The 24597-nt window shown below is 59.8% G+C and overlaps 2 protein-coding genes across 2 annotated transcripts in view; both read right to left on the reverse strand.

The window, feature by feature from the left end:
• WRAP53 (WD repeat containing antisense to TP53) lies at window positions 1–7255 on the reverse strand. Its single transcript, XM_088155237.1, has 12 exons — window positions 7250–7255; window positions 5601–5720; window positions 5403–5471; window positions 5207–5304; window positions 4310–4461; window positions 3981–4083; window positions 3654–3744; window positions 3153–3285; window positions 2350–2558; window positions 2022–2125; window positions 1576–1725; window positions 1–1107 (listed from the first exon to the last, which is right to left on the reverse strand). The coding sequence occupies exons 1-12, from the start codon at window positions 7253–7255 to the stop codon at window positions 936–938; spliced, it is 1407 nt and encodes a 468-aa protein (XP_088011363.1). The 3' UTR covers window positions 1–935.
• POLR2A (RNA polymerase II subunit A) overlaps window positions 7163–24597 on the reverse strand; it is a 23145-nt gene continuing 5710 nt past the window's right edge. Inside the window, exons 5-19 of the mRNA XM_088155219.1 lie at window positions 23711–23933; window positions 21867–22050; window positions 19984–20155; window positions 18592–18697; window positions 17522–17727; window positions 16544–16768; window positions 15440–15686; window positions 14216–14316; window positions 14020–14124; window positions 13322–13504; window positions 12673–12876; window positions 11589–11775; window positions 9876–9989; window positions 9247–9396; window positions 7163–8465 (exon numbers count right to left, since the gene is read on the reverse strand). Coding sequence (XP_088011345.1) covers window positions 7309–8465; window positions 9247–9396; window positions 9876–9989; window positions 11589–11775; window positions 12673–12876; window positions 13322–13504; window positions 14020–14124; window positions 14216–14316; window positions 15440–15686; window positions 16544–16768; window positions 17522–17727; window positions 18592–18697; window positions 19984–20155; window positions 21867–22050; window positions 23711–23933 — 3564 coding nt within the window. The 3' untranslated portion in view covers window positions 7163–7308. The remainder of the gene's footprint in view (window positions 8466–9246; window positions 9397–9875; window positions 9990–11588; window positions 11776–12672; window positions 12877–13321; window positions 13505–14019; window positions 14125–14215; window positions 14317–15439; window positions 15687–16543; window positions 16769–17521; window positions 17728–18591; window positions 18698–19983; window positions 20156–21866; window positions 22051–23710; window positions 23934–24597) is intronic.

Raw genomic sequence — 24597 nt, forward strand, 5'->3', positions numbered from 1 at the left:
TTTAGTACAACCCAGACCTGGGGGTGACATTTGGGGTCCCCAGGGGCCTGTGACCCTCCAGGGGTCAGTGCTGGTGACCCCAGGGTGACATTTGGGGTGTCCAGGGTGACATTCGTGGCCCCCAAGGGTGACAGTCACTGTCCCCGGCGTGGGTGACAATTGGTGTCCCCAGAGGTGTCACCACTGGCAGAAGTGCAGTGGCTGATCCCGGTGTCCCCAAGGGTGTCCCCAGACAGGTGACACTCGGTGCCACCAGGACGGTGACACTCGGTGTCCATGGTCACGGTGTCCCTGGGGGTGTCCTGGCTGCTGTCCCCAAGGGGGTGACACTCAGTGTCCTCAGGAAGGTGACAATAACAGTCCCAGTGTCCCCAAGGGGGTGACACTCAGTGTCCTCAGGGAGGGTGACAATCGCTGCTCCTGGTGATCCCAAGGAGGTGACAATTGGTGTCTTCAAGGGAGGTGACCATAACCAGTCTCAATGTCCCCAGGGAGGGTGACAATCACCAGTCCCAGTGTCCCCAAGGGAGTGACACTCGGTCACCTGGGGAGGTGACAATCGCTGGTCCTGGTGTCCCCAGGGAGGTGACAATCTGCAGTGTCCCCAGGCAGGTGACACTCACTGGTGTCCCCGGGGGAGGTGACAATCACCAGTCCCAGTGTCCCCAGGGAGGTGACAATCACCGCTGTCCCCAGGCAGGTGACACTCGCTGGTGTCCCCAGGGAGGTGACAATCACCAGTTCCAGTGTCCCCAGGCAGGTAACACTCACTGGTGTCCCCGGGGAGGTGACACTCACTGGTGTCCCCATGGAGATGACAATCACCGCTGTCCCCAGGGAGGTGACACTCACTGGTGTCCCCAGGGAGGTGACAATCACCAGTTCCAGTGTCCCCAGGGAGGTGACACTCGCTGGTGTCCCCAGGCAGGTGACAATCACCGCTGTCCCCGGGGGCTGTCGGGTCCCCACCACCAGAGCTGCAGCCGGATGTCCCCTCCCGGGGCTGGCCCGTCCTCTGTCCCCTCCTGCTCGCTGTCACTGTCCCACGGCGCCGGGAAGAGCCGCTGGCCCGAGGCCGTGGCCAGGAGAGGCAGCCAGGGGTGGAGGCTGGGGGGGAAATTTGGGGGAAAATTTGAGGGATTTGGGGTGGAAATTGGGAGATTTTGGGGTGGAGGCTGGGGGGAGGAAAATCTGGGGTGGAAATTTGGGGTAGGAATTGGGGGGGTTTGGAGAGATTCGGGGGTGGAAATTGGGGAGGAAATTTGGGGAACTAAGGGGAGTTTGGGGTAAAAATTTGAGGGATTTGGGTGAAAATTTGAGGTGAAAATAGGGGGAGGAAATTTGGGGAATTTAATGAAATTTGGGGGGGTTGGAGTGGAAATTTGGGGCAAAGATTTTGGGGGGAAATTTGGGGGAATTTGAGTGGATTTGAGGTGGAGCCTCAGTGGAACCATCTGAGGAGTTTGGGGTGACCAAGGGGAGAATTTGGGGGATATTTTGGGGGGGGTCTCAGATGTTTGGGGTGGTCACAGGTATTTTGGGGAGGGGGATCCCCAGTTTTTTGGGGGGTGTTACCTGGTGCCGTTGACGCAGTCGCGGAGGGCGCGGAAGCGAAGGACGGGGGGCAGCTCGGGGGGGGGGGGGTCCCCGGGCCCGGGGGGGGTCAGGGTGTCCCACACGGTGACAAAGCCATCGGTGTCACCGCTGACCAGGAACTGTCCCGACCTGGGGCAGGGGGGCACGAGGGGACAATGAGACAAAGGGGTCCCTCAAAACCCCCCAAAAAACAGACCCAGGGTTCTTGGATCCCCCAAAAATAACTCAGGTGTCCAGGACATCCCCAAAAGTTGGCCCAGGTGTCCAGGATGTCCCCAAGAAGGTGACCCAGGTGTTTAGGACCCCCAAAATCCTCTCTAAAAGGGGACCCAAGTGTCCAGGACCCTCAAAATTCCCCTCTAAAGTTGTCCCAGGTGTCCAGGGCGTCCCCAAAAGGTGTCCCAGTTTTTGGGGGGGTCACTCACGGGTCGAGGTCGAAGGTCACGCGCTGGTTGGTGGCCACGCGCCGCGGCAGCGCCAGGAGGGGACGATCGGGGACACGAAGGTCCCAGCACAGGATGTGGCGGTCCTGGGGGGCGGGGCCAGCCAGGGACACGCCCATCAGGACGGCAGCCACGCCCCCAAATGAGCAAACAACTACCCCTCCCATAAACCACGCCCACAAAGCCACACCCAGTACAATGGGAGAGGCCCAAACCCCGCCCCTAAAGCCACGCCCAGTTGGGGGTGCCACCCCCAGAACTGAGACCACGCCCATCCCAGAAACCACGCCCACTCCCAAGCCACACCCACCTTCCTCCCCCCCGCGTACAGGTGAGTCCCGCAGGGGCTGAAGCGCAGGTGAGTGGGCGCGGCCGGGAGGCGGGGCCAGAGCGCCACGGCCCCGCCCCCTTCCAGCGGGTACAGCCCCAGGCTCCGCCCATAGGAGCCGCAGGCGAACAGTGATTGGCTGGGGCTGAAGGCCAGGCAGCCAATCAGGCCTCGCTGGCCCCGCCCACCTTCTGTGGGGGTGGAGACAAAGGTGAGGCCACGCCCCATCAGTGAGGTCACACTCCCTTGGGCTCCACCCACTCAACTCCCGCCTTTCATTGGCCCACGCCCATCAAAGCCACGCCCCATGTGCCACACCCATTTAAGCTCTGTCCTGCCCCTCCCCTTTAGGCCCCGCCCACTCCCCCCAAATCCCTCAACCCCTCCAACCACACCCCCAAGATCCCTCCCCTTTTAACCCCAGCCATCCAGGCCACGCCCCTTTCCCCCAAAACAAAGGAATTCCCCTTCCCCACCCTATGACCACACCCAACTAAGCCCCACCCCCTTCCCTGCACCAAAACCCCAATTTCCCTCCAAATAAAGAGAACCACCCCAGCCCCGCCCCTTTAGGCCCCACCCCTTTCCCTTTAAGCACCGCCCCTTTCAATTCAGGCCACGCCCCCTTTCCCTTTAGACCCACTCCCCCTTTACTCCCATCCCTGCCATCAAAATCCCAATTTTCCCCCAAATAAAGGGGGGGAACAGCCCCCTCCCCACCCCAGGATCCCTCCCCCTATAGCCCCACCCCCTTTGGCCCCGCCCTCTTTAGCCCCGCCCCTCACCCCTCAGCACTCTCTCATGGCCGCTCCTCCCCGGCCGCTCGGTCGGGAACTCTCGGATGGCGCCGTCGAAGCCCCCCAGGAGCCAGGAGCCATCGGGGGCAAAGGCCAGAGAGTGGGGGGCCACCGGCTCGTCCTGGGGGACCCCAAAACACCCCGGGACATCAGGGGGGACCCCAACCCCAAAATCCACCCTGGGACATCAGGGGGGACCCCAACCCCAAAATCCACTGGGACATCAGGGGAGACCCCAACCCCAAAATCAACCCCAGGACATCAAGGGGGACCCTAAAACTCCAACCCCACCCAGGTACTGGGGAAACCCCAAAACTCTTCCCATTAAAGTGGGAAATCATCTCTGTGATCCCAAAAACACCTCCAGGCATCTGAGGGGTCCCAAACCCCAAAACCCTGCAAGGGGTTTCCCCCCCCACCTCAGGTGCCTTTTTCCCCTCAGTTTCCCCCCAGTTGCTCCCAGTCCCTCCCAGTTCCCCCAGTACCCACCAGGTGGTTGTGGGCACGGAACGACCCCCGCAGGGTCCCATCGAAGGCGTCCCAAAGGTGCACGGGGTTGTCACGGCTGCTGGCGGCCACCCTGCCCAGTATGGACCAGTATGGACCAGTATGGACAGTAGTGACCTCCCAGGAAGCTCCTCTGCTCCCTGTACACCCCTCCCAGTTCATCCCAGTAACAACCAGTTCATCCCAGTGCCTCCATTCTCTTTCCAGTAACCCTCCCAGTCCTCTCCCAGTCCCCTCCCAGTACCTCTTACCCCCTCCCAGTCCCTCCCAGTACATCCCAGTCCCTCCCAGTACATCCCAGTAGCTCACAGGCAGGTGGAGGGCTGGTTGGAGTCCATCAGGGGGTACCAGGTGAAGTCGTAGATGGTGTCACCTTCGGCCACCTGCAATCGGCCACCTGCAAGGCCGGGACCTGTAACCCAGAGTGACAACAGAGTGACCCAGAGTGACCACAGAGTGACCAATAGTGACCAGAGAGTGACCCCAGTGACCCCTGAGTGACCCAGAGTAACCCCCGAGTGACCCTGAGTGACCCCTAGCCCCCCTAATCCCCCCCAAGACCCCTCCCAGCTCCCCCAAATCCCCCCTGTGACCCAAAACCATCCCAGACCCCTCAAATCCCCCATGACCCCCCAAACCTCTCCAGTTTCCCCCCAGTGCCCCCCCCCCAGCCCCCACCCACCAGCTCGGGCAGGGGCGGTGCCGGGGGGGTCCCGGGGGGAGGGGGAGGTCGAAGATCCTCAGGGCGTTGTCGTTGCTGCAGGTCAGGACACAGGAGCCATCGGGGGCCCTGAGGGGACACCCCCATTGTCACCCCCTGGGACCCCAAAATGTCCCCCCCAGGTGTGGGGACACCCCCATTGTCACCCCCTGGGGAACCCCAAAATACCCCCTGAGGGGACAACCCCATTGTCACCCCCTGGGGACCCCAAAATATCCCCCCCAGGTAATCCCCAGGTGTTGGGGACCCCCATTTCTACTTCCTCGAGACCCCAAAATGCCCCCTCAGGGGATTCCCAGGTGTGGGGGACCCCCATTGTCACCTCCCCAAGACCCCAAATCGCCCCCCACCAGGAGGACCGGGGGGTTTGGGGTTGATTTTGGGAGGTTTTTTGGGGTGATTAAGAGAGGTTTTGGGATGATTTAGGGAGATTTTTCGGGATGATTTAGGTTAAGTTTTTTGGGGTGGTTTACAGAGGTTTTTTGGGGTGATTGAGGGAGGTTTTTTAGGGTGTTTTAGAGAGCTTTTAGAGTGATTTAGGGTTTTTTTGGTAATTTAGGGAGGTTTTGGGTGATTTAAGGAAGCTTTTCGGGGTGATTTAAGGAGATTTTTCGGGGTGATTTAAGAAGTTTTTGGGGATGATTTAGGGAGGTTTTGGGGATGATTTAGGGCGGTTGTGGGGTGATATAGGGTGGTTTTTTGGGGTGATTTAAGGAAGTTTTTGGGGATGATTTAAGGAGGTTTTGGGGATGATTTAGGGAGGTTTTGGGGTGATCTTGAGAGGTCTTTTCTTTTTTCGGGGGGGATCTCTCACCATTTGCAGCCTCGCAGGAAATTTTCGGGGCGCCGCGCGAATTCCTCCCGAGCCCCCAAATCTGGCGGGGGGGGCGGCTCAGCTCGTACGGGAAGAACCTGAGGGGACCGAGGGGTGTCAGGGACCCCCCAAAACCCTCAGAGAGTCAAAGACCCTCCCTCAAAAATCCCCCACAAAAAAAAACCCAAAAACTCACTCGATCGCTCCGGGCTCCTCCGGGGCCGCGTCCTGAGGGGTCCCGGGGATTTGGGGACCCCCTGAGGGGCTGTGGGGGGAGGGGAGAGGTCAGAGCCCCGCCCCCACTCCCGTCACCCCCCCTGGGGGTCCCCAAATCCCCCCAAAATCCCCCAAAATTCCCCCAAAAACCTCCTGCCCCCCCTCCCCTCACGCGCACCCTCAGCTGAGGGCACCGCCATGACACTGCGAGGCCCCGCCCCCTCAGCGCCCGCGCTCTCTGCTGGCCACGCCCCTCATCGCCATATATGGAACAAGGCGGGCTGCGATTGGCTCCTCCCTATGTGGGCGGGGCCTCGGCGTTTCCCGCCGAAAGGGGACGCACGTGACTTGGGGACTCCGAAATGTGACCCCAAAATGGTCCCCAAAAAGGGGTCATGGGGACCTGGAGACCCCAAAGTGCGATTGAGAGGGGATTGGAGGGCTCCAGGACACCCCAAAATGGGTTCAGGGGGACCTGGACACCCCAAAATGTCACCCAAGGGGGTTGGAGGCCACCAGGGTACACCAAAATGTCACCTGAGAGGGTTCAGAATGACACAGGACACCCCAAAATGTCATCTGAGAGTTTGGGGGTGTCCCCTCCCTTGTCCCTCCCCCAAAAAGAGTCACAGGTGAAAATCAGTAAAACTTTTATTGATTTCTCCGCAAAACTCGAAACTCCCCGAAATTCGCTTCCCCTCCCCCCGCCCCAACAACCCCAAAAGTGAAAACAGCAAAACAAGGAGGGGTGGGGGAGGGGCAAAGGACCCCCAAAACCCCCGAACCCCCAAAACCGCCACCGAGCCCCACCCCCACCCCCCACCCCATTAACGAACGACCCCATAAATTACAACGCCCCTCCCCCCCCCACGGGCTCCCCCAAAATCAGGGGGGGCTCCCACGCCTGCCCCTCCCCCACCCCAAAAGGGGGGGGTCACCCTCGACTTGGGGGTCACCCCCAAATTTAAGGGGTAGAGCCCAGTTTGGGGATCGACCCCCCAATTTTAAGGGTTTCACCCCAATTTAGGGGTCCCCCCCGATTTAGGGGTTCCCCCTCAAACTTGTCTCCAACTTTGGGGGTGACTCCGAATTTAGGGGTCACCCCAAATTTGGCATCACCACCCTTTGGTGTCACCTGCCAGCTTGGGGGTCACCCCAAACTTTAGGGTCACCCCAAAATCCTGTGGGGACTCAGGGGGGTGACAACCCCAACCCCCCCCCCCCCCCCTCAATTTGGGGGTGTCGTTGGGAGTTGGGGTCACCCTCAATGGTTTTGGGGGGTGACAACCCCAGAGAATTTTGGGTGGTTTTTGGGGGTGACACACCCCCAACCCCATTTCAAAGCGGGGGTGACATTCCTGGGTAAATTTTGGGGTCACCCCCACGGCCTGTGGGGGTGACAACAACCCCGACCCCGTTAGAACTTGGGGGTTCAGGGGTGACACCTTTGACCCCGTACTGATGTGGGGTTTCTGAGGGGTGCCAACAACAACCACAGCCCCAAATCAATTTTGGGGTCACCCCCCACGGCCTGGGGGGTTTGGGGTGACAACAACCCCAATCCAATATTGATTTAGGGGTTTTTTTGGGGTGACAACTACCCCAATCCCACATGGATGTCAGGTTTTTGGGGGGGGGTGACAACAACCACATCCCCAAATCAAATCTGGGGTCACCCCCACGGTCTGGGGGGTTTTTGGGGGTGACAACAACCCAGATCCAATACTGATGGGTTGTTTTTGGGGTGACAACTACCCCAATCCAATATTGACACAGAGTTTTTTGGGGGTGACAACAACCCCGTCCCCATATTGATTTGGGGGTCACCCCCATGGCCTGGGGGGTGTTTTTGGGGTGACAACAACCCCGCCCCCATGCCGATGTGCTCAGTTGTCGTCGTCGCTGTCGTCGGGGCTGATGGCCGGGCTGGTGAGGCTGTAGGTCGGCGACGTGGGGCTGTAGCCGGGGGATGTGGGGCTGTACGTGGAGCCCTTGGGTGACGTGGGGCTGTAGGTGGGCGACGTGGGGCTGTACTTGGGCGAGGTGGGGCTGTAGGTGGGCGAGGTGGGGCTGTACTTGGGCGACGTCGGGGTGTAGACGGGCGAGGTGGGGCTGTAGGTGGGCGAGGTGGGGCTGTACTTGGGCGTGGTGGGGCTGTAGGTGGGCGAGGTGGGGCTGTACTTGGGGGACGTGGGGCTGTACTTGGGCGAGGTGGGGCTGTACTTGGGCGAGGTCGGGGTGTACTCGGGGGAGCTGGGGCTGTAGCTGGGCGAGGTCGGGGTGTACTTGGGCGACGTGGGGCTGTAACTGGGGCTGCTGGGGCTGTAACTGGGGCTGCTGGGGGTGTAGGTGGGCGACTGCGGGGTGTAGCGGGGGCTGGATGGGGAGTAACTGGGAGAGGTGGGGCTGTAACTGGGGGAGGTGGGGCTGTAACTGGGAGAGGTGGGGCTGTAGTTGGGCGAGGTCGGGGTGTAGTTGGGGCTGGTGGGGCTGTAACTGGGAGAGGTGGGGCTGTAGCTCGGCGAGGTCGGGGTGTAGTTGGGGCTGGTGGGGCTGTAGTTGGGCGAGGTGGGGCTGTAGCTGGGAGAGGTCGGGCTGTAACTGGGAGAGGTTGGGCTGTAACTGGGAGAAGTGGGGCTGTAACTGGGAGAAGTGGGGCTGTAGCTGGGCGAGGTGGGGCTGTAACTGGGAGAGGTTGGGCTGTAACTGGGAGAGGTTGGGCTGTAGCTGGGCGAGGTGGGGCTGTAACTGGGAGAGGTCGGGCTGTAACTGGGAGACGTGGGGCTGTAGCTCGGTGACGTGGGGCTGTAACTGGGCGAGGTCGGGCTGTAACTGGGCGAGGTGGGGCTGTAACTGGGAGAGGTCGGGCTGTAACTGGGTGAGGTGGGGCTGTAGTTGGGCGAGGTGGGGCTGTAACTGGGGGAAGTGGGGCTGTAGCTGGGCGAGGTGGGGCTGTAGCTGGGGCTCTGCGGGGTGTAGCCCCCCGGTGACCGCGGCTCGTAGGCGGGGGACGTCGGGCTGTAGCTGGGGGACATGGCCCCACCTGCGGAGAGGGGACACAGGGGGTCAGCAGGGCACTGGACAGGGTGTTGCAGGGGTGGTCGGGGTGTTGTGTAGGTGTTGGAGGTGTTGGGGGGCCCTTTGAGGTAGTGTTGGGGTGTTGTGGGTCTCTGTGGGGGTGTCGTGGGGCCCTTTGAGGGGGTGTTCGGGTGTTGTGGAGTGTTTGGGGTCTCTTTTTGAGGGGGTGTTCGGGTGTTGTAGGGCTCACTGAGGGGCTGTATTGGGTATTTGGGGGCGTTTCAGTGTGTTTTAGGGTGTTGCTAGGGTGTTACATGGTACTTTAGAGTGTTTCAGGGTGTTGTTAGGGGCTTGTGTGTATTCAGGGTTATTCAGGGTTATTTGGGGTTATTTAGGGGGTATTTTAGGGTGTTTCGGGGTGTTGTCAGGGGTTTGTGTGTATTCAGGGTTATTGTGAGTTATTTAGGGGGTATTTTAGGGTGTTTCGGGGTGTTGTCAGGGGTTTGTGTGTATTCAGGGTTATTGTGAGTTATTTAGGGGGTATTTTAGGGTGTTTCGGGGTGTTGTTAGGGGTTTGTGTGTATTTAGGGTTATTTGGGGTTATTTAGGGGATATTTTAGGGGTGTTTCAGGGTGTTTTTAGGGGTTTGTGTGTATTTAGGGTTATTGTGGGTTATTTGGGGGTATTTTAGGGTGTTTCAGGGTGTTGTTAGGGGTTTGTGTGTATTCAGGGTTATTCAGGGTTATTTGGGGTTATTTTGGGGGTATTTTAGGGTGTTTCAGGGGTGTTTTTGGGGCTGTACTCACCGGGGGAGGGGATGTAGGGGCTGGAGGGCCCGGGTGACCCCGGTGAGCCGGGTGTGGGTGACCAGGCCGGGGAGTAACCGGGGCTGAAACCGGAGGCGTCGGAGGCGGCGCTGGGGGAGAACCCGGCCCCACCCGGGGTCATCCCGCTGCCTGTGGGGGGAAAAAAGGGGGTCAGGGGGACCCCAAATACAGCCTGAGACCCCAAAACCAGCCCCAGACAGAACCTGAGACCCCCAAACCAGCCTGGCCCCACCCGGGGTCATCCCACTGCCTGTGGGGGGAAAAAAGGGGGTCAGGGGGACCCCAAAAACCAGCCCCAAATACAGCCTGAGATCCCAAAGACACAACCTGAGACCCCAAAACCTGAGCTCCAAACAACCTGAGACCCCCCAAAATCAACTCCAACTCCAGCCCAAGACACCAAAACCCACCCCAGAACACCCCAAACCGCCCCAGGATCCCCCCAAACAGACCCCAAATCCCCTCCCCACACCCATCCCAGTGCCCCCCATTTCACCCCAGACCCTTCTTACCCATCCAAGCCCCCCAAAACCCACCCCAGGACACCCCAAAATGCCCCCCAGAGCCATCCCAGTCCCTCCCAGTCCGTCCCAGTTGCCCCCACGTACCCACGCTGGGGGACCAGGCGCCGTAGGCCGGGGTGGCCCCCTGGTTCCAGGGGGTCATGGCCGGGGACATGGCCCCCATGGGGCTGGGGGCCGAGCCAAAGAACATCCCGGTGGCTGTGGAGAGACAGAGAGAGAGAGAGAGGGGTCAGGGGCACCCCAAAATCGGGGGGAACCCCAAAATATGGGGGACACCAACATCTGGGGGGACACCAACATCTGGGGGGACACCAGGTGACCAGGACAGGGTGACAGTGGTGGCCATGGTGATGTTGGGGGTCTTTGTGTCACCACCACCACCACCCTTGGGGTGTCCCACATTTTCCCAGGGGTGTCCCCATTTCCCCACGGGTGTCCCCAGGGGTGTCCCCATTTTCCAGGGGTGTCCCCAGGGTTTCCCCAGGGGTGTCCCCATTTCCCCAGGGGTTTCCCCAGGGGTGCCCCCATTTCCCCAGGGGTGTCCCCAGGGGTGTCCCCATTTCCCCAGGGCTCTTCCCATGGGTGTCCCATTTCCCCAGGGGTTTTCTCAGGGGTGTCCCCATTTCCCCAGGGCTGTCCCAAGGGCTGTCCCCATTTCCCCAGTGCTATCCCCAGGGGTGTCCCCTTTTTCCAGGGGTGTGTCCCCATTTCCCCAGGGCTGTTCACAGGGGTGTCCCCATTTCACCAGGGGTGTCCCCAGGGGTGTCCCCATTTCCCCAGGGCTGTTCCCAGGTGTGTCCCCATTTCCCCAAGGGTGTCCCCATTTCCCCAGGGCTGTTCCCAGGGGTGTCCCCATTTCCCCAGGGGTGTCCCCATTTCCCCAAGGGTGTCCCCATTTCCCCAGGGCTGTTCCCAGGGGTGTCCCCATTTCCCCAGGGGTGTCCCCATTTCCCCAGGGGTTTCCCCAGGGGTGCCCCCATTTCCCCAGGGGTGTCCCCAGGGGTGTCCCCATTTCCCCAGGGCTCTTCCCATGGGTGTCCCATTTCCCCAGGGGTTTTCTCAGGGGTGTCCCCATTTCCCCAGGGCTGTCCCAAGGGCTGTCCCCATTTCCCCAGTGCTATCCCCAGGGGTGTCCCCTTTTTCCAGGGGTGTGTCCCCATTTCCCCAGGGCTGTTCACAGGGGTGTCCCCATTTCACCAGGGGTGTCCCCAGGGGTGTCCCCATTTCCCCAGGGCTGTTCCCAGGTGTGTCCCCATTTCCCCAAGGGTGTCCCCATTTCCCCAGGGCTGTTCCCAGGGGTGTCCCCATTTCCCCAGGGGTGTCCCCATTTCCCCAGGGGTGTCCCCATTTCCCCAGGGCTGTTCCCAGGGGTGTCCCCATTTCCCCAGGGGTGTCCCCATTTCCCCAAGGGTGTCCCCAGGGGTGTCCCCATTTCCCCAGGGGTGTCCCCAGGTGTGTCCCCATTTCCCCAGGGCTCTTCCCATGGGTGCCCCATTTCCCCAAGGGTGTCCCCAGGGGTGTCCCCATTTCCCCAAGGGTGTCCCCAGGTGTGTCCCCATTTCCCCAGGGCTCTTCCCATGGGTGCCCCATTTCCCCAAGGGTGTCCCCAGGGGTGTCCCCATTTCCCCAGGTGTGTCCCCATTTCCCCAGGGCTCTTCCCATGGGTGTCCCATTTCCCCAGGGGTTTTCTCAGGGGTGTCCCCATTTCCCCAGGGCTGTTCCCAGGTGTGTCCCCATTTCCCCAGGTGTGGCCCCAGGGTTTCCCCAGGGGTGTCCCCCCGGGTTTTGGGGACTCACAGCCGCCGACGCCGAGCCCGGGCAGGGCGCTGGGGATTTCCATGCCGTGTTTGCATTTCTCGGCGTCCAGCAGGAGATCGAAGCAGCCGGTGCCGGCCGGGGCCAGCTGGCCCAGCATGATGTTCTCGGACACTCCCTTCATGGGGTCACTCTCCCCGTGGGCAGCTGCCTCCATCAGGACATCAACCTGAGATGGGGGACACCCCAAAATCAGCCTTGAGCCCCTAAATCTGTCAAAACGCTCCGTATCCTTCAAAACACCCCCAAATCCTATAAAATGCCCCCAGAATTCCCCCATTTCCCGACCCAAAAATCCCTTCATGGGGTCGCTCTCCCCGCCATGGGTAGCTGCCTCCATCAGGACATCAACCCCAAAATCACTCCCATCCCCATTCCCAGCCCCAAACCCAGCTCCCATCCCATTTCCCCACTCCCACCCCATTCCTATCCCCAAACCTCATTCCCAATCCTCATTCCCACCCCAAACCCCACTCCCTCCCCCAATTCTTACATCCCAAACCAAATCCCCATTCCCACCTCTATTCCCCCATTCCCACTCCTCAAACCCCTCTCTCACCCCCAATTCCCCGTTCCCACCCCCTTCCTGCACTGTCTCCCCAAAGGAGCACTTCATGAGGGACCTGGTGTGTCCTGGTGGTGGACACCATCCCAGTTCCCACCCCAATTCCCATTCCCATCCTAAACCCCATTCCCAAACCCCATTCCCACCCCATCTCCTCAAAGGAGCACTTCATGAGGGACCTGGTGTGTCCTGGTGGTGGACACCACCCTAATTGCCACTCCCACCCCAATTCCCATTCCCATCCCAAACCCCATTTCCCACCCCAATTCCAACCCCAATTCCCATTTCCCCACCCCATTCCCCCCCCATTCCTGCCCTTTCCTTCATGAAGGACCTGGTGTGTCCTGGCGGTTGACACCATCCCAGTTCCCACCCCAATTCCCATTCCCATCACAAACCCCATTCCCCAACCCCAACCCCAATTCCCCCATCCCCACCCCAATTCCCACCCCATTCCCCCATCCCAAACCCCATTCCCCCATCCCCACCCCATTCCCTCACCGTCTCCTCGAAGGAGCACTTCATGAGGGGCCCGGTGTCCTGGCGGTTGACGCCGTGCCGGGTGATGGCCATCAGGTGTCCCCTCGAGGTCATGGTGTCGCACAGCAGCGCCAGGTGCCGGTAGTTGACGTAGGAGCCGTCGAAGGAGATGACGTGGTACAGCTCCCGCTCCAGAGCCTTCCGCACCGCCTCGATGCCCAGGACCTGCCCGCCATGGGGGAGCCGTCAGGGGGAGCCCCGAAATTCGGGGGGATCCCTGAGATCCAGGGGTGGGGATCCCTGAGATCCAGGGGTGGGAATGCCTGAGATCCAGGGGTGGGAATGCCTGAGATCCAGGGTGGGAATCCCTGAGATCCAGGGTGGGAATCCCTGAGAGCCAGGGCTCAGGGGATCCCATCAGCCTGGAGATCCAGGTGTGTCCCTGACCCCCACATGTGCCCAGGTGTGCCCAGGTGTGTCCCTCACCCCCCAGGTGTGCCCAAGTGACTCACAGTGAAGATCTCCACGATGTCACTGGACATTGTCCATACAGGGTCCATGAGACCCCAGGTGTGTCCCTCCCCCCCCAGGTGTGCCCAGGTGTGTCCCTCCCACCCCCAGGTGTGCCCAGGTGTGTCCCTCACCCCCCAGGTGTGCCCAGGTGACTCACAGTGAAGATCTCCACGATGTCATTGGACGTTGTCCGGACGGGATCCACGTCCTTCTCGCTCAGCACGCGCATCAGGCTGACGCCGTCGGTCTCCAGGATCCACTCCTGCAGAGCCTTGAACTCGCCGTCCTCGGTGATGATGATCTTCTTCTTGTTGTCTGTCTGGGGCAGGTGCATGTACACCTGGCCAGGTGGGGACAGGGGTCACCGGGTGTCACCAAGGAACACCTTTGAACCTCCTAAAGGTCTCTTGGAAGATCCCCAAAGTCTCCACAGAGAGCTCCAGGTGTTCCTCAGGTTCTACCTGGAGACCTGGAAGCCCTCAGAGCACCTGGTGGTACTCAAAGATTTTCTCAGGTGTCACCACAGGTGTCCTGGACCTTCTAAAGGTCTCTTGGAAGCTCCCAGAAGTCTCCACAGAGAGCTCCAGGTGTTCCTCAAGATCTACCTGGAGATCTGGGACCCCCAGGGACCTTCTCAGGTGTACACAGGTGTCATCTTGAGTGTCCTGAACCTTCTCAAGATCTCCTGGTACCTTCTAAAGGTCACCTTGGAGCTCTCCTGGTATCCCTGAGGACCTCCCATCCTTTCCTGGACCCTTCCAGGTGATCCTTGGGAACCCTCTCAACCTCTCCTGGACCTCTCCAGGTGTCCCTAAACCCCACCAGGTGTCCCCAGACCCCACCAGGTGTCCCCACCTTGCTGATCTGCTCGATGCCCTGCAGGGTCATGTCCGTCAGCATGTTGGACTCGATGCAGCGCAGGAAAACGTCGTCGTCCATCTTGTCCACCACTTCCTCCTCCTGGGGACACGGCCAGGGGACAGGTGACACTCAGGTCACCTGAGGTGCCCCCTGAGGTGCCCCCCGAGGTGTCCCCAGGTTCCCCTCCCACCTCCTGCATCTTGTTCTCGTCGCTGTTCATGATGCGGATGCGCAGCACCAACTTCTCGGCGTTGTCGTCGTTGAAGATGCAGTTGAGGTCGTCACCGAAGCCTGGGTGGGGACACGGGGTGGGGGACAGGGTCACCCCCAGGCTCACAGCACCCCAAAACCCCCAGAGATGGGCCAGGAACCCCCAGACTCAGCCAGGTCACCTCAAAATCTCTCAAAGGTCACTCAGGGATCCCAAAAACACCAAAAGCTCATTCAGGTCACCCCAAAACCCCTCCAGGACCCCCTGTAAGCTCCTCAGACACCCTCAAAACTCATCTGTGTCACCCTAAAACCCCCTTCAGGACCCCCAAAACCCCCCTCCAAACGACCTCAAACCCCCCCAAAACCCCCCTCCAAACTACCTCAAACCCCCCCAGATCCCCTCCAAACTACCTCAAACCTCCTCCAGGACCCCCAAAACCCCCTCCAGGCTCCTTCAAACCCCCTCCACGACTCTCAGAACCCCATCCAAACTACCTCAAGCCCCCTCCAGGTCACCTCAAACTCCCTCCAGGTCTCTCAGAACCCTCTCTAAACTACCTCAATCACCTCCAGATCCCCTCCAAACTACCTCAAACCTCCTCCAGGACCCCCAAAACCCCCTCCAGGCTCCTTCAAACCCCCTCCAGGTCACCTCAAACCCCCTCCAAGACCCCCAAATCCCCTCCAAATTACCTCAAGCCCCCTCCAGGACTCTCAGAACCCCCTTCAAACTACCTCAAGCCCCCCCAGATCCCCTCCAAACTACGTCGAGCCCCCTCCAGGACTCTCAGAACCCTCTCCAAACTGCCTCAAGCCCCCTCCAGGATACCCAGATCCCCCCAGACTGCCTCAAGCCCCCCCACATCCCCTCCAAACTACCTCGAGCCCCCTCCAAGACCCCCAGATCCCCCCAGACTACCTCGAGCCCCCCCCAAATCCCCTCCAAACTACCTCGAGCCCCCTCCAGGACTCTCAGAACCCCCTCCAAACTTCCTCAAGCCCCCCAAATCCCCTCCAAACTACCTCAAGCCCCCTCCAGGACACCCAGATCCCCCCAGACTACCTCAAGCCCCCCCAAATCCCCTCCAAACTACCTCAAGCCCCCTCCAGGACTCTCAGAACCCCCTTCAAACTACCTCAAGCCCCCCCAAATCCCCTCCAAACTACCTCAAGCCCCCTCCAGGACCCCCCCAGAGCCCACCGGCGTTGATCTTCTCGGCGATCTGCTCCATGGTCAGCTTGCGGTCCGTCATGTGCTTGCGGTCGAGCTCGACGCGCAGCAGCCAGGGCGAGATGCGGCTCACGTCGAAGTCGGGCATCTCGTAGTAAACGTTCACCCACTCCTGGTCCTCGGCCACCACCGTGCTCTGAGGGTTCGGGTCGTAGTAGATGGCGGTGTTGGCCGTCACCTTGCGCAGCGTGGTGTGCTCCAGGCGGCACAGGATGTCCTGGGGACATTGGGGACAGTCAGGGGACACTGGGGACATTGGGACAGTCAGGGGACACTGGGGGCAGTCAGAGGACACTGAGGGCAGTCAGGGGACAGTTAGGGGACATTGGGGACAGTCAGGGGACACTGGGGACATTGGGACAGTCAGGGGACACTGGGGAGCACGGTGTGCTCCAGGCGGCACAGGATGTCCTGGGGACATTGGGACAGTCAGGGGACAATGGGGACAGTCAGGGGACATTGGGGACAGTCAGGGGACACTGGGGACAGTCAGGGGACACTGGGGAGCACGGTGTGCTCCAGGCGGCACAGGATGTCCTGGGGACAATGGGGACGGTCAGGGGACATTGGGGACAATCAGGGGACAATGGGGACAGTCAGGGGACATTGGGGACGGTCAGGGGACAATCAGGGGACAATGGGGACAATCAGGGGACATGGGGAGCGTGATGTGCTCCAGGCGGCACAGGATGTCCTGGGGACATGGGGACAATCAGGGGACAATGGGGACAATCAGAGGACAATGGGGACAATCAGGGGACAATGGGGACAATCAGGGGACAGTGGGGACATTGGGGACAATGGGGACAGTCAGGGGACACTGGGGACAATCAGGGGACAATGGGGACAATCAGGGGACAATGGGGACAATCAGGGGACAATGCGGACATGGCACAGTCACAAGACACGGAGACACAGAGGTGACACCAACCCACAGAGCCACCACAGAGTTGTGGGGACAAAGACGAGACACAACCCCACAGGGCCACCACGCCAGAACCCCCCAACCCCTCCCATCTCCCAGGTGTCCCCGAGGTGTCCCCGAGGTGTCCCCGAGGTGTCCCCAGGTGCCACCTTGGCGCGCTCGGCGTCGCGGGCGCTCTGGCCCAGCAGGAACACGGTCAGGGAGGGAGTTTTGGGTTTCTTGGAGATGTTGATGAGCTCCTTGAGGCGGGGCACGCCCAGGGTGACGTTCTTGGCCGACACCCCCGCGTAGTGGAAGGTGTTGAGCGTCATCTGAGTGGCCGGCTCGCCCAGGGACTGCGCAGCCAGAGCGCCCACCATCTCCCCGGGGTGCGCCTGGGGGGACACGGGGACACAAAAATGTCACACGTGGGTCATGAACCCCTAAACCATCTCCCCGGGGTGCGCCTGGGGGGACACAGAAATGTCACAGGGGGTGACAAACCCCAAAACTGACCCTAAACCATCTCCCCGGGGTGCGCCTGGGGGGACATGGGGACACAAAAATGTCACACGTGGGTCATGAACCCCTAAACTGACCCTAAACCCCTCAATAACGACCCCAAACCCCCCCAGACCCCCAATAACGACCCCAAACCCCCTCTCACGATGGCCTGGTTGAACTTGGACTCGATCTCCCCCAGCAGCCAGTCCAAGATCCGACCCCAAACCCCCCAATAACGACCCCAAACCACCCCAAACCCCCCAATAACGACCCCAAACCCCCCAATAACGACCCCCAGACCCCCTCTCACGATGGCCTGGTTGAACTTGGACTCGATCTCCCCCAGCAGCCAGTCCAAGATCTGACCCCAAATCCCCCAATAACGACCCCAGACCCCCCAGTGACGACCCCAGACCCCCCAATACTGACCCCAAACCCCTCAATACTGACCCCAAACCCCCCCAGACCCCCCAATAACGACCCCCAGCCCCCTCTCATGATGGCCCGGTTGAACTTGGACTCGATCTCCCCCAGCAGCCAGTCCAAGATCTGACCCCAAACCCCCCAATAACGACCCCAAACCACCCCAAACCCCCCAATAACGACCCCAAACCCCCCAATAAGGACCCCAGACCCCCTCTCACGATGGCCTGGTTGAACTTGGACTCGATCTCCCCCAGCAGCCAGTCGAAGGCCTCCCCGCTGAGCCGGAACTCCTCCACCATGCGGCGGCTGCAGAGCGTGGAGCGCAGGTGGATGTTGAAGAGCAGCGTGGCGTTCTCCTGCGCCTGCCGGCTCAGCGGGTCCTCCCCGTTCACGATCACCAGCTTCCGGCTCAGCTCCTTCACCCCTGGGGGCACAGCGCGGGATGGAACCTTCCAGAGCATCCCAGACCCTTCCAGAGCATCCCAGACCCTTCCAGAACCTTCCAGAGCATCCCCAGAACCTTCCAGAGCATCCCCAGAACCCATCACAGCTTCCCAGACCCTTCCAGAACCTTCCAGGGCATCCCCAGACCCTTCCAGCGCTTCCCAGAACCTTCCAGAGCTTCCCAGAACCTTCCAGAACCTTCCAGAGCATCCCAGAACCTTCCAGAGCATCCCCAGAACCTTCCAGAGCTTCCCAGAACCTTCCAGAGCATCCCAGACCCTTCCAGAGCTTCCCAGAACCTTCCAGAGGGAGCCTAAACCCACCAGAGCATCCCCAGAACCTTCCAGAGCATCCCAGACCCTTCCAGAACCTTCCAGAGGGAGCCTAAACCCACCAGAGCTTCCCAGAACCTTCCAGAGCATCCCCAGACCCACCACAGCTTCCCAGAATGTTCCACAACCTTCCAGAGCATCCCAGACCCATCAGAGCTTCCCAGAACCTTCCAGAAGGAGCCCAAACCCATCACAGCTTCCTGAGGGACTCAAGAACCTTCCAGAACCTTCCTGAGGGACCCCGAGAACCCCTCAGAACTTTCTCAGAGTTCTTAAACCCCCCCCCAGAACCTTCTTGGGGGTCCTAAATTCCCCCAGAACCTTCTTGGGGGTCCCCAAATCCTTCCAGAACCTTCTTGTGGGTCCCCAAATCCCCCCCCAGGCCCTTCCCAAGTCCCTCCAATCCATTTTTGGGAACTATGATGAGACCAAATCCCCCCCCAAAATCCACTTTTTTTTTTTTGGGGTTCAGAGACCCCTCCCCAGGTGGATTTTGGGGTCCCCCCACTCACCCTCCACCACCTTGACGGGGTGCAGGTCCGAGGGCAGCCGGGAGTTGATGTGGAAAATTTTCTGAGCATTCCAGATCATGCGGAGCAGGTTACAGGGGAGCACCACCTGGGGAACCCCAAAAATGGGAAAAACAGGTCAAAAATGGGGGAGCACCACCTGGGGAACCCCAAAAATGGGAAAACAGGTAAAAAATGGGGGAGCACCACCTGGGGAACCCCAAAAATGGGGAGACAGGGATCAAAAATGGGGGGGCACCACCTGGGGAACCCCAAAAATGGGAAAACAGGTCAAAAATGGGGGGGCACCACCTGGGGAACCCCAAAAATGGGGAGACAGGGGTCAAAAATGGGGGAGCACCACCTGGGGAACCCCAAAAATGGGAAAACAGGTAAAAAATGGGGGGGCACCACCTGGGGAACCCCAAAAATGGGAAAAACAGGTCAAAAATGGGGGAGCACCACCTGGGGAACCCCAAAAATGGGGGGCAGAAGCCCCAAAAAAGGAGAATTTGGGATGTTCCAGTTGGATTTCGGGATATCTCAGTTGGGTTTTGGGATATCTTGTTTGGATTTTTGGGTGTCTTAATTGGATTTTGGGGTGTCCCAAGGGTTTTTGGGGTGTCCCAGGGCTCACCTTGCTGTCCCCAATGGGGAAGGTGACCCTGAGCACCCCAAAAGGAGGAATTTGGGCTCTCTCGGTTGGGTTTTAGGATATCTAGTTGGGATTTTCGGGTATCTCAGTTGGTTTTTGAGGTGTCCCAAGGGTTTTTGGGGTGTCCCAGATGGTTTTTGGGGTATCCCAGGGGTTTTTGGGGTGTCCCAGGGATTTCTGGGGTGTTCCAGGGGCTGACCTTGCTGTCCCCGGTGGGGAAGGTGACCCTGAGCACCCCAAAAGGAGGAATTTGGGCTCTCTCGGTTGGGTTTTGGGCTCTCTCGGTTGAATTTTTGGTTCTCTCTGTTGGGTTTTGGGGTGTCCCAGGGGTTTTTGGGGTGTCCCAGGGATTCCTGGGGTGGTTTTGGGGCTCACCTTGCCATCCCCGGTGGGGAAGATGACCCTGAGCACCCCAAAAAGGAGGAATTTGGGCTCTCTTGCTTGAGTTTTGAGCTATCTCAGTTGGGTTTTGGGCTCTCTCGGTTGAATTTTTGGGTATCACAGTTGGGTTTTGGGGTATCCCGCGGGTTTTTGGGGTGTCCCAGGAGTTTTTGGGGTGGTTTTGGGGTGTCCCAGGGATTTCTGGGGTGTTCCAGGGGCTGACCTTGCTGTCCCCGGTGGGGAAGATGACCCTGAGCACCCCAAAAGGAGGAATTTGGGCTATCTCAGTTGGGTTTTTGGTTATCTCTGTTGGGTTTTGGGGTGTCCCAGATGGTTTTTGGGGTGGTTTTGGGGCTGACCTTGCTGTCCCCGGTGGGGAAGATGACCCTGAGCACCTCCCTGTCCTCGCGCATGCGGTCGAACTCTCGCTCCAGCTCGTTCTGGATGTGGGCGTTGGACAGGATGTCCTTGACCAGCTCCTCCTGCAGCGTCCGGCGCAGCGCCCGCTCGTTCGTGTAGTCAAACTTGAACCTGGGGACACACGGGGACACCTCAGCGACACCTTGGGGACACCAAAGTGTCACCCACGGGCTGGAGAAGGTTGGGGACAGCCAAAAAAAAGTTTGGTTCGTGTTGGGTTGGAGAAAGTTGGGGACGTCAAAAGGTGAGCAGAGTTTGGGAGGAGAAGGTTGGGGACATCAAAATGTGACCAAAGTTGGGCTGGAGCACATTGGGGACATCAAAGGTGACCCAAGTTGGAGAGGAGGAGGTTGGGGACATCAAAGTGTCACCCAGGTTCAGCTAGAGAAGGTTGGGGACACTAAAGTGTCACCCAGGTTGGGGAGGAGCCACTTGAAGACCCCAAAATGTCCTCAAATCGAATTTGATGGCCCCAAAAACGTCTCCAAATCAAATGTGAAGACCCCAAAATGTCCCCAAGTCCCAGAACGAGCCCCTCAATGACCCCAGCTGTGGCTTCTGACCCCTCCTACATCCACACCCTTCCCTGTGCCATGTCCCCAGTGTCCCCAATGTGTCCCCAATGTGTCCCCAGTGTCCCCAATGTGTCCCCAATGTGTCCCCAATGTGTCCCCAATGTGTCCCCATGTCCTCACTTCTCTTCAAAGGCCTTGTTGGAGGGTTTGGGGGTGGCCAGGTTCTGGAACTCCACGCTCTCCCCATGTCCCCAATGTGTCCCCATTGTCCCCAGTGAGTCCCTAATGTGTCCCCAGTGAGTCCCCAGTGTCCCCAGTGTGTCCCCATGTCCTCACTTCTTCTCGAAGGCCTTGTTGGAGGGTTTGAGGGTGGCCAGGTTCTGGAACTCCACGCTCTCCCCATGTCCCCAGTGTGTCCCCATTGTCCCCAATGTGTCCCCAATGTGTCCCCATTGTCCCCAGTGAGTCCCCAATGTGTCCCCACTGTCCCCAATGTGTCCCCACTGTCCCCAGTGTGTCCCCACTGTCCCCATGTCCTCACTTCTTCTCGAAGGCCTTGTTGGAGGGTTTGAGGGTGGCCAGGTTCTGGAACTCCACACTCTCCCCATGTCCCCAGTGTGTCCCCAGTGTCCCCATCATGTCCCCAATGTGTCCCCATGTCCTCACTTCTCCTCAAAGGCGTTGTTGGAGGGTTTCAGGGTGGCCAGGTTCTGGAACTCCACGCTCTCACCATGTCCCCAGTGTGTCCCCAATGTGTCCCCAGTGTCCCCATGTCCCTCACTTCTTCTCAAAGGCCTTGTGGGAGGGTTTCAGGGTGTGTCCCTGTGTCCCCACCATGTCCCCATGTCCTCACTTCTTCTCGAAGGCCTTGTTGGAGGGTTTGAGGGTGGCCAGGTTCTGGAACTCCACGCTCTCCCCGTGTCCCCAGTGTGTCCCCAGTGTCCCCATCATGTCCCCAATGTGTCCCCAGTGTCCCCAGTGTGTCCCCAGTCTATCCCCAGTGTCCCCATGTCCTCACTTCTCCTCAAAGGCCTTGTTGGAGGGTTTGGGGGTGGCCAGGTTCTGGAACTCCACACTCTCCCCATGTCCCCAATGTGTCCCCAGTGTCCCCATCATGTTCCCAATGTGTCCCCAGTGTCCCCAATGTGTCCCCAGTGTCCCCAATGTGTCCCCAAGTCCTCACTTCTTCTCGAAGGCCTTGTTGGAGGGTTTGGGGGTGACCAGGTTTTGGAACTCCACGCTCTCCCCATGTCCCCATCATGCCCCCAGTGTCCCCAATGTGTCCCCCACTGTCCCCACGTCCTCACTTCTTCTCGAAGGCCTTGTTGGAGGGTTTGAGGGTGGCCAGGTTCTGGAACTCCACGCTCTCCCCGGCCAGCCCGTCCTCGCCGTAGCGCAGCTGCACCACCTGGTTGATGGAGTTCCTGACCGTGGCGTCGTACTTGACCATCACCGACTCCATGGACTTGATCAGCCGGCGCTGGATGTACCCTGAGGGGGGGGGGCACGGATCACTGGGGGGCTGGGGAAGGCTTGGGGGTCTCCAGGAAGGATCTGGGAAGGGCTTGGGGGTCTCCAGGAGGTCCCCTGAGGGGATCTGGGGAGGGCTTGGAGTCTCCAGGAGGAACCGGGAGGTGTCTGAGGAGGGGTTGGGGATCCTGGATGTCCCCTGGAGGTGTCTGTGGAGGGACTGGGGGGGTCCTGGTGGCATCTGGGGAGGGGTTGGGGATCCTGGAGGTCCCCAGGAGGGATCTGGGAAGGGGTTGGGGGGGTCCTGGGGGGATCTGGGGAGGGTTTGGGGGGTCTTCAGGAGGTCCCCTGGAGGTGTCTGAGGAGGGGTTGGGGATCCTGGACGTCCCCTGGGGGTGTCTGGGGAGTCCTGGTGGCATCTGGGGAGGGGTTGGGGTTCCTGAAGTCTCCAAGAGGCATCTGGGGAGGGTTTGGGGACCCTGGTGGCATCTGGGGAGGCTTGGGGGTCGCCAGGACGTCCCTTTGGGTTGGAATTTTGTGGCCACTGACCGGTCTCGGCCGTGTCGATGAGACACCAGAGGAAAATCTGGGGACCTTGATGACATCTGGGGAGAATTTGGGGCTCCTGGAAGGATCTGGGGAGGGTTTGGGGCTCCTGGAAGGATCTGGGGAGGGTCTGGGCTCTCCAGAACGCCCCTGTGGGTGGGATGTTGTGGCCACTGACCGGTCTCGGCCGTGTCAATGAGACACCAGAGGAGAAACTGGGGACCTTGGTGGCATCTGGGGAGGGTTTGGGGCTCCTGGAAGGATCTGGGGAGGGTTTGGGGCTCCTGGAAGGATCTGGGGCTCCTGGAAGGATCTGGGGAGGGTCTGGGGCTCCTGGAAGGATCTGGGGAGGGTCTGGGGCTCCTGGAAGGATCTGGAGAGGGTCTGGGCTCTCCAGAACGCCCCTTTTGGTTGGAATTTGGTGGCCACTGACCGGTCTCGGCCGTTTTGATGGCCGTGTCAATGAGAGACCAGAGGAGAAACTGGGGACCTTGGTGGCATCTGGGGAGGGTCTGGGGTCTCCAGAAATCATCTGGGGAGGGTTTGGGGCTCCTGGAAGGATCTGGGGAGGGTTTGGGGCCTCCAGAAATCATCTGAGGAGGGTTTGGGGCTCCTGGAAGGATCTGGGGAGGGTTTGGGGCTCCTGGAAGGATCTGGGGAGGGTCTGGGCTCTCCAGAACGCCCCTGTGGGTGGGATGTTGTGGCCACTGACCGGTCTCGGCCGTGTCGATGAGAGACCAGAGGAGAAACTGGGGACCTTGGTGGCATCTGGGGAGGGTTTGGGGCTCCTGGAAGGATCTGGGGAGGATTTGGGGTCTCCAGAACGCCCCTGTGGGTGGGATGTTGTGGCCACTGACCGGTCTCAGCCGTTTTGACGGCCGTGTCGATGAGACACCAGAGGAGAATTTGGGGACCTTGGTGACATCTGGGGAGGTTTTGGGGCTCCTGGAGATTCCCAGGAGGCACCTGGAGAGGGTTTGGGGTCTCCAGAAATCATCTGGGGAGGGTTTGGGGCTCCTGGAAGGATCTGGGGAGGGTTTGGGGCTCCTGGAAGGATCTGGGGCTCCTGGAAGGATCTGGGGAGGGTCTGGGCTCTCCAGAACGCCCCTGTGGGTGGGATGTTGTGGCCACTGACCGGTCTCGGCCGTTTTGACGGCCGTGTCGATGAGCCCCTCGCGCCCGCCCATGGCGTGGAAGAAGAACTCGGTGGGGGTGAGGCCGGCCAGGTACGAGTTCTCCACGAAGCCGCGGCTCTCGGGGCCGTAATCGTCCTTGATGAAATGGGGCAGCGTGCGGTGCTTGAAGCCGAACGGGATCCGTTTGCCCTCCACGTTCTGCTGCCCCACCACGGCGATCACCTGAGGGGGACAGAGGCCAAACGATGGGGGTGGAGCTCGAGAAAGGATCGGGAGGGTAAGAAATAATAAAATAAAAATATATATATATCCATGGAACTGCAGAGGAACGGCCTAAAAGCCACTGAGATACTTCAGGAATTGCCAAAAACTCCCTGAGATCCTTCAGGAATTGCCCAAAAACCCACTGAGATCCTTCAGGAATTGCCCAAAAACCCCCTGAGATCCTTCAGGAACTGCCCCAAAACCCCCTGAGATCCTTCAGGAACTGCCCCAAAAACCCACTGAGATCCTTCAGGAACTGCCCCAAAAACCTGCTGAGATCCTTCAGGAACTGCAAAAAACCTCCTGAGATCCTTCAGGAACTGCCCCAAACTCACTGAGATCCTTCAGGAACTGCCCAAAAACCCCTGAGATCCTTCAGGAATTGCCCCAAAAACCCGCTGAGATCCTTCAGGAACTGCCCCAAAAACCCGCTGAGATCCTTCAGGAACTGCCCCAAAAACCTGCTGAGATCCTTCAGGAATTGCCAAAAAGCCACTGAGATCCTTCAGGAATTGCCAAAAAGCCACTGAGATCCTTCAGGAACTGCCCCAAAAACCTCCTGAGATCCTTCAGGAATTGCCCAAAAACCTCCTGAGATGCTTCAGGAACTGCCCAAAAACCC

This window comes from Sturnus vulgaris, chromosome 36, assembly GCF_052056855.1.
Source record: "Sturnus vulgaris isolate bStuVul1 chromosome 36, bStuVul1.hap1, whole genome shotgun sequence".
NCBI classification, from domain to species: domain Eukaryota; kingdom Metazoa; phylum Chordata; class Aves; order Passeriformes; family Sturnidae; genus Sturnus; species Sturnus vulgaris.